The following is a 7821-nucleotide window of genomic DNA, read 5'->3' as shown; positions in this document are numbered from 1 at the left end:
CAACCCAACATATTTCTAGAGGGAAGTACATTTATAACTAAAAACAGGAGACACTTCTTTGTCCTAAAGGTTGTGGGAGGATGGAATAAGCTCTTCAGCCATGTTATTGAAACTGGTATCTGGATTCCTTCAAGAAACAGTTGGATGAGATCAGTTATCTACCAAATGGATAGATGGAATGAATTTCTGTCTCTCATTTGTATCATTTTGTATGTTCTTTCATTCTCCCCATCAGAAGTTGTACATTAAGATGATGTACACACCCGAAGAAGGCTCCACAGCCGAAACGTTGTGTTTTCTTCTTCTCTTTTCTTCATGGAATGTTCAGCATATCCCTTTGCAGCCTACCCATGCTGACACAGCTACCCACCTGAACTACATTAAGATAATGTACTGTTAACCAGTTCCCCTTGTAATTAAATAATAAATTAGTCACAACTGCTTTACAAGAGAAATTAAGGGATGACAGAAGAGGTTGTGGCATAAAGAAATTGGGTGGGGCTGGAAGCACGAAGTTCAGCCAATAATCACAGACGTTACCAAAAAAGGTAGAAAAAGTATTGGGATCCAGTGTTCCAGCACTGTATAAATAATGTAGAAACAGAAGTACCTGAACAACCACCTGAGGGACCTGGAACAACGTTTGGAAGAAGCTTTCAGGAGCTCAGAACTGTGAGTGATCCTTCTCATAGGTAAAAGCATTAATGTTAATTATAGCAAGTAACCTCTCAATTACAATTGACTCGTGTGGGGGCCTGATCCCTGAGGTGACTGCTGCCTTTTCATTGGTTGTTAGACTTCCTGCCTGGTGTCCTGCTGGGTTTTAGTTTGACCATGTAAGAAAAGACTAAATTAGATTGATTAAATGAGTATACTCTATGATTTGAAATGATAATATATAGATAAATCTTCATTGCATTTGCAGTACATTTTCAAATTTCTGTACACTGCAAACATGCTTGACAATAGTATCATTATTTTGGTATATTTTGTTGATACAACCAGATATATCCAAGATAAATTATATTTGCTAATGGTCCACTGAAACAATTAATTCATTGAAATACAAAAACTTGCTACAGTAAACAGCTATATTCAACAGTGACTGAGCCACTCCAAGCAATCATCATTAAACTAGATTTCATAGGTGTGGACCATAGCATAAAAACAGGAACAGATATACTGAGAAAAGAAATTGAGATCAAGACAGACAGGAAGGACAGTCATCCTCCTCCTCTTCATTAAAGGTATGAGAGCTACCTGAAATCGGATTCTCTTCAGGTAATCTGAATGCTGTGATACGACCAGATATTGAGCTTCAATATATAGGAGAGCTTGCTGTCTGAGTAATCTGGAAATTTCCCTTATTGTGGAATCGAGAAAATGAAAACGTTTCTCCTATTTAGTGTCTTTCTGCAGAATGAGTAAATTGGTTCTTATTCATCACCGATTCTGCACTTTGTATGTCTAAAGAAGGTAGGGCTCTGATAGGCACTGACTTGCAAATATGTATATATAGTAGTGAAACGTTTGTGTTGTATAGCTGTGTTATGTCTCATAATAAATATTTGTTTGCTCAGTCTTAGTATTGGCTAATCACTCTCTTATTACAGCTCACCACAGGATATAGAAGAAGTATGTTGTGTAATGCTCGGTAATCCCTAAACATAAGGGGTGAAATTATTAATATTTATAATTTGCTTGTATATCAAGTTGTAATTAATAGCTGATATTTATACTAATTTAATAATTTTATCACACACCTGATTTGTAACACTATTATTCCAGGCATGTGTTTGATAAAGTTTCATTCAAGAAAGTAATCAAATATGCCCTTGTCTGTTGATTACATGAATGCTGAATTAACATTGTATAGTATTGGTATAAACTTGGTATCAAGATGATGATTATGGGAAAAATATTTGGACAGGAGAATCTTTGATATGTTTGAAAATCCTATAGATTTTTCTTATATATATTTTCGGGAGAAGCTGTGAGATTTTCCTAGTTAATAAGTGAGCACATTAAGTCATTGTTTGACACATTTCAGTAATATTTATCACCTTAAAAATGTCCACGAATGAGAAACGAATGTATCTCTTTGTGAATGACAATAAGAAGTTTACCTTTCCATCACCGCAAGAGGATGGGATAAATGATCTATGGAAACATGGAAATAGTATTGTCTCCCAGGTCTATGGGAAAACTAGTTGCAGGAGTATCATGTGTTCACCTTAAAGAAGGACCTCCTGCTGAAAGAGATGGCTGGGGATATTTCCACAGAAAAGCATAGCCTTGCCTTAATTCCTGTAGGTTTGAAGTCTGCTACTATCACACCTGTTACAAAATGTGGCTAGGACTTACAGGTACTTGAAATCTACCATCCTATTACTAATTTGCATTTTTTTTTGCAAAAAACCCTATAATGAGTGCTGACAGCTCAATCATATAATGGATAATGTATCTGTTTCAACAATCACTTATTCCTTCCTTTTTCTAGCAGAAGATTTTCTGCTCAGTTCCCACCTTAATCTGCTACCACAACATGGCGGTAAGACCAGCTAATTTTTTCTTCTCTTTCACTTGTTTACAAATTACTATTCCCTTCTTCTATAGTATCTCTTGACGTAAAATGCTTTGTGATGGAATTTCAAATATTGAAGTAGGTTCGCCTTGTAATCCCTTTTTTGAGCATAGCAATGATTGATTGGGTTTCTTTACAACAACTCCGTGTAGCAGCAGCAGCTTCAGCCACTACATGGGCTCTATGGCCTCCTGCTTAGGAGAGTATGAAAGTTAATGTTAATTTTTTTTTTTTAAATGTCATAAACTGTTACTTTTCAATATTATGCTGGATGTATGAAAATGTCCAAATGTATGATTGAATATTGACTGAATATATATGAAATAAAATAAATGTTTTTTTTACAATCCCATATTTTTTCCCTGTTGTAACATTTATGACATCATAATAATAATTGTTAGTTAAACAGAAGTAGCCAGAGATAGGAAAGGAGCTAATTTATCATGTAGTTACTCCTGGAGTAGTAATGTGCTTGGCTATAAATGCATCTTACATCTGGGAACCCACTGAATCTAAGCAGGTGTGAGACTGGTTAGTACCTGGATGAGAGATCTCCTGGGAAAAACTTATGATGCTGCTGGAAGAGGTGTGGGTGGGGGCAGCAGGGGGTGCTCATTCTGTGTGGGTCCTGGTGCCCCAGTATTGTGACAGGGATACTATAAAATAAAAACACACCGTCCTTCAAATGAGATGTAAAACTGAGGTCCTGACTCTCTGTGGTCATTAAAAATCCCACGGCATTTCTTGAAAAGAGTAGGGGTTTAGACCCCAGCTTCCTGGCTAAATTTCCCGTTGGCCTTGGCCAATCATGGCCTCCTAATAATCCCCATCTATGAATTGTCTTCATCACTCTGTTCTCCCCCCTACTGGTAACTGTTGTGTGGTGAGTGTTCTGGCACACTATGGCTGCCATCACATCATCCAGGTGGGTGCTCCACATTGATGGTGGTGGAGGAGAGTCCCCATTATCTGTAAAGAGCTTTGAATGCCCAGAAAAGCACCTTATAAGTATAAGCAATTATTATTCATTATTATCATTATTAGTATAAAGTGGGCTTTGCAGTATTATTCTCTGGAAAGGAAGTTTATCTTGGTCACAGATCATGCCCCATTCACCTGGAAGAAGGCAAATAAATGCCTGAATGGGGTTTTGGTTCACAGTGCTCCAGCCCTACAATTTTGATGTACTCTACAGGGGCTGGTTGTCTGTACGGCAATGCTAATGCTATTTCCAAAATCCACAGCCTTAGATATAGGTTCCAAGAGAGAGCATTAGGGTTCTCATGCAGCCAACCATATACAGTATCTGTGCAGATATACTGTAGGTTCACTCTGTGAGAAATGGGTGAGCACTGGTTATAAAGGAGCAGTATCAGAGTAGTTTCCATAGCTTAAACATAAATGACAGGGCTCAAGTGTCATGGAGTGGACTTGAGTTTGTATTGCTGGCAGTGCTTCTCCAGCACATTTAATGGGTCTGTTCCTATCAACAGTTCTACACTATCAGTTCACATTGCCTGTTCTAATTAGAGTCTTCAGGTTCATGTCTGTTTTCCTCTCTTTGACTAACATTTTCTAACTGGCTTGGGTCAGTTCCCTTCTGGCGCACAATTCACCAATAGAAAGGCACATTTGGAAATTTTAAGATGAAACCTCAAACCTATTTTCTTGCAACCACTTCTGTACTGTCACATGAGTAATCCCTATTAAATCCAGCATAACATTTTAAACAGTTACCACAGTAGATGGCACTGGGACAGCTTTTTCAAATTAATTCCTCAGCATGGTGACAGCACTGTAAGAGAGACCATTTTTGTACAAGACATTAAATTGAAGGTCTTATTACTTGTGATTGGTAGCAATATTGTAATCCTCCTAATTATATCCATGTGGTACTCCACTGATTACACCTCACCACCCTATGTGAGTGACCATTCAAACCTTATTTATACTCACATTCGTTTTCTATTAATCACTTCTCAATCTAAGCACATGCCTGACATTTAATTACCTGTATTTTGACACTGATATTTTAGTCCTTTACACATCTATTTAATTGATTCATTTTGATCATTATACCATGAGTTTGGTTTGAAACTCAAAGATGATGACCAGTTTGAAGAAAGTAAATGCAATTTTCAGTTGACAGAAAATTAAGGAAATTTTAATCTTTTTAGAATATAGATCAGACAACTCTATAGTATTACAGGATATTCCTAATGAACTGACAGCTATGGGGGATCTCCAGATGTGCTGATGGATATCACTCCAGCAATGTTTAGAGGTCACTCTTCAGGTAAGGCGGTGTGTTAGTAGGATGCATCATTTCAGGTCTTCTTTCCTTAATGTACACCTGTGTGTGTTATGGTGACAGGAACTAACACTGACGAATGCAGTCCTGAAAGATGGCAGCATCATCAAAATCAAAGGGAATATATCCCAAGATGCCGACAGGTGTGTCACTGTTTTGTATTTGTTTTATTTAATATCCAGGTCTGAGGGACAATCTCCCTGATATCTCAACATTAACAGCAGGCAACATCAGATTTGCAAATCACCTTCTTATATAATTGTATATCCAGAGAATTTTACATGGTTATTTCACATTTCCATTGCATTTTGAATCACCTCCTTTTGCTCTGCTCTCCTTTTGCTCTGCTTTATGATTATGTTACCATTCCTTCACTGGATTACCATTAATAATCATAGTAAAGTGTTGAGATTTAGCCTGCAAATCCATTGTGTGAGATCATCATTGCTTGGGAGATCAGAGTAAGAACTACAGTGAAATATGAGGGAAAGGGAAGATGTGTCTTTGGAATTGGCAATAGAGAAAAACATATTGTCCCATAAATAGGGATTTACCCACACTAATGTTATCCTCAGATTCAGTATTAACCTGGGGAGTGATTCGCAGAACCTGGCATTTCACTTTAACCCCCGTTTCCAAGACAACCCTGATGGAGGTGTAATTGTCTGCAACTCAATGTCAAAAGGGAGCTGGCAAGCAGAAGGCGTTATTCCAGTTTTCCCCTTCATAAAGGGAACCGACACTGAGGTAAGAGCCAGAGATAAATCAAGTTCTCTGTATCATCAGTGTCTCTTTCAAGCCCCTGTTTCAGTTTTTGTCTTTTGTTTGCTACCTCTCTCTTTATCTCACTCTTTGCAGGTCAGTAAAGCTTATGTCTGAGGTGTTGCCCACTTCTCTCGCCTATCCTAGACATGCCCACTTTTATATCACTGTGAGCACAGACCATCATGGCAACCGCTACAACAAGTATATAAGAAAATTTACTAAAAGTGATGGTTGTTCGGCCCATCTAGTCAGTCTGTTAGGTAGTCAGTAGCTAAGTGACTACAAGCTTTTACTCAACTGTTTCTTCTAAGAAGCCAGAGAATCAGCTTTGATAAATAACTTCCTTAAATTGCTATTATGGGGGCTTATTAGTATTAGTAGTTGAGTCACTGTAAATCTTATTTAAATACTATCTGATGTTTGCTTTTATAGCGATTTGCTTTTATAATGTGTGAGCATTTTAACTCACACATGCTATGTTATAAGTTACAAGTTATAACACATGATATAACACATGGTGTTATGCGTGGTGTGTGCAGTGTGAAGGTGGAGCCCTTGCAACCATAGCTGAAGGGATTGAGTAGGAATGAGCCACAGGTGTGGTGTGGTTTAAGACCATGCTGAACACTTCCCTGAGGGGGAGCGAGCAGGAGTCAGTCCTGTGTTGACTACAGGTGAGAGAAAGGATGTGAGAGCTTTAATGGGTGATGTTTTAACCCAGGTGGTTAGTCTTATCAGACCCTTGCTGTGATGACAGAGTGAGGAATGGGTATGTGCTGAATGCAATCTTGCAGGTACATGTCTTTATTGTGTTGGAACTCACAAACGTTTGATTTGTTTTTGGAAGAGTTCTTTGGAGGACTAAACATTTCATTTTAAAGTTTTTTTGTTTTGTTGTATCTTACGTGGGCTGATGAAGTGCTTGACCTGCAAGCTGGTGTGAAAAGGAAGGAAAATATTTTTTCTTTTGTTTTTCCCCAATATACCTCTCACAGTAAGAACAAATATTCATGTTTTAATTAGTATTGCTGAAAATGATTGCTCTTTTGTATTTGCTTGGTTCTTCCTCACTTTCTTTGGTACTTTGGACTTCTGGACAACATTCTACCCACGTATTTTCTCCAAATTTAGTTTTTTGGGGTCCTAGTCTCTAGGGAGATGGATTTAAGCAAATCAGGTGAAGTCAAATCTCACTGTACCTAAATACTCAGTAAATATACTCAAAGTATTTAACTGTGCCATGTAGCATAACATGTGATCATGAGAGCAAAGATAATTCAATACGCAGTGTTAGTAGATCTGTGTTCAATACTTCCAGCAACAAGCACCTAATTTACTATAAAACCACGCACATTATTTTAAACACTGAAGAGAGCCCTGTTTACTTTAACTAAAGTTCGGAAATTCTGTTAACTGCTGTTTCTGAATGCAGTTTGAATGGAGTTCATTTTGTTACAATCAATTGTTCTTTAACTATATAACACTTTCTTTAATTTACAAACAGCCCACACATATTCCTCACAAATGCGGAACCAACTGATTGATCTCTCCTTTTTCCTCTGCAGTTAACTGTAAGAGTGAAGAGCGGTGTGTTTGAAGTAGAATGCCCTGAAAATGTGACGGTGGAATTTCCTGACCGCTTGCATCTACCATCACTGACCTATGTCTTTATTTGTGGGAACTTCAATGTCACCTTCTTTGAGATCCATTAATCTTCTGGCAATTCAGTGGCCTGAACCTGTGCTTTAAGTCCCTCTGCTGCTTAATGTCTATACTACTGATTTGTGAACAGGATGTTATTTCTCAGCCAGGAAGGTTTTAAACCCAAGCTTGTTTGGAAACATCTTGGAAAACATTAAACTACTAAAACATCTCATGGAGTGTCAGCTTCTCCTGATATACTCTCAGTGATGATTCATTAGGTAGAGGAAATCCTAAATAAAAAGACACAGACAACAAACTGCGTTAAATGATCTTTGTATAAATGGTAAAAATCTACTGTAACTTTTCTAGAGGCAGTTATATCTTGCTCACAGTTATTATAGCATCATTTAACATTTGTGACATTTAAACTTTTCAGTTTGTGTGTTTATAACTTCTCCTATTTCTATCTGTTAAATATCCTGACAAAGCAGACACATGGAGATGAAAATGAGATGCT

At 37.6% G+C, this 7821-nt stretch overlaps 1 protein-coding gene across 1 annotated transcript; it reads left to right on the top strand.

Annotated features, from left to right (window-relative positions):
- Positions 1–615: 615 nt before the first annotated feature.
- Positions 616–7533, top strand: LOC148823682 (galectin-1-like). The gene is made up of 5 exons (XM_088927104.1): positions 616–672; positions 2504–2551; positions 4959–5038; positions 5471–5642; positions 7226–7533. The coding sequence occupies exons 2-5, from the start codon at positions 2546–2548 to the stop codon at positions 7370–7372; spliced, it is 405 nt and encodes a 134-aa protein (XP_088783230.1). The 5' UTR covers positions 616–672; positions 2504–2545; the 3' UTR covers positions 7373–7533.
- The last annotated feature ends 288 nt before the right edge of the window (positions 7534–7821 follow it).

Source organism: Atractosteus spatula, chromosome 11, assembly GCF_055471065.1.
Source record: "Atractosteus spatula isolate fAtrSpa1 chromosome 11, fAtrSpa1.hap1, whole genome shotgun sequence".
NCBI classification, from domain to species: domain Eukaryota; kingdom Metazoa; phylum Chordata; class Actinopteri; order Semionotiformes; family Lepisosteidae; genus Atractosteus; species Atractosteus spatula.
This window is presented reverse-complemented; position numbering and strand designations above follow the sequence as displayed.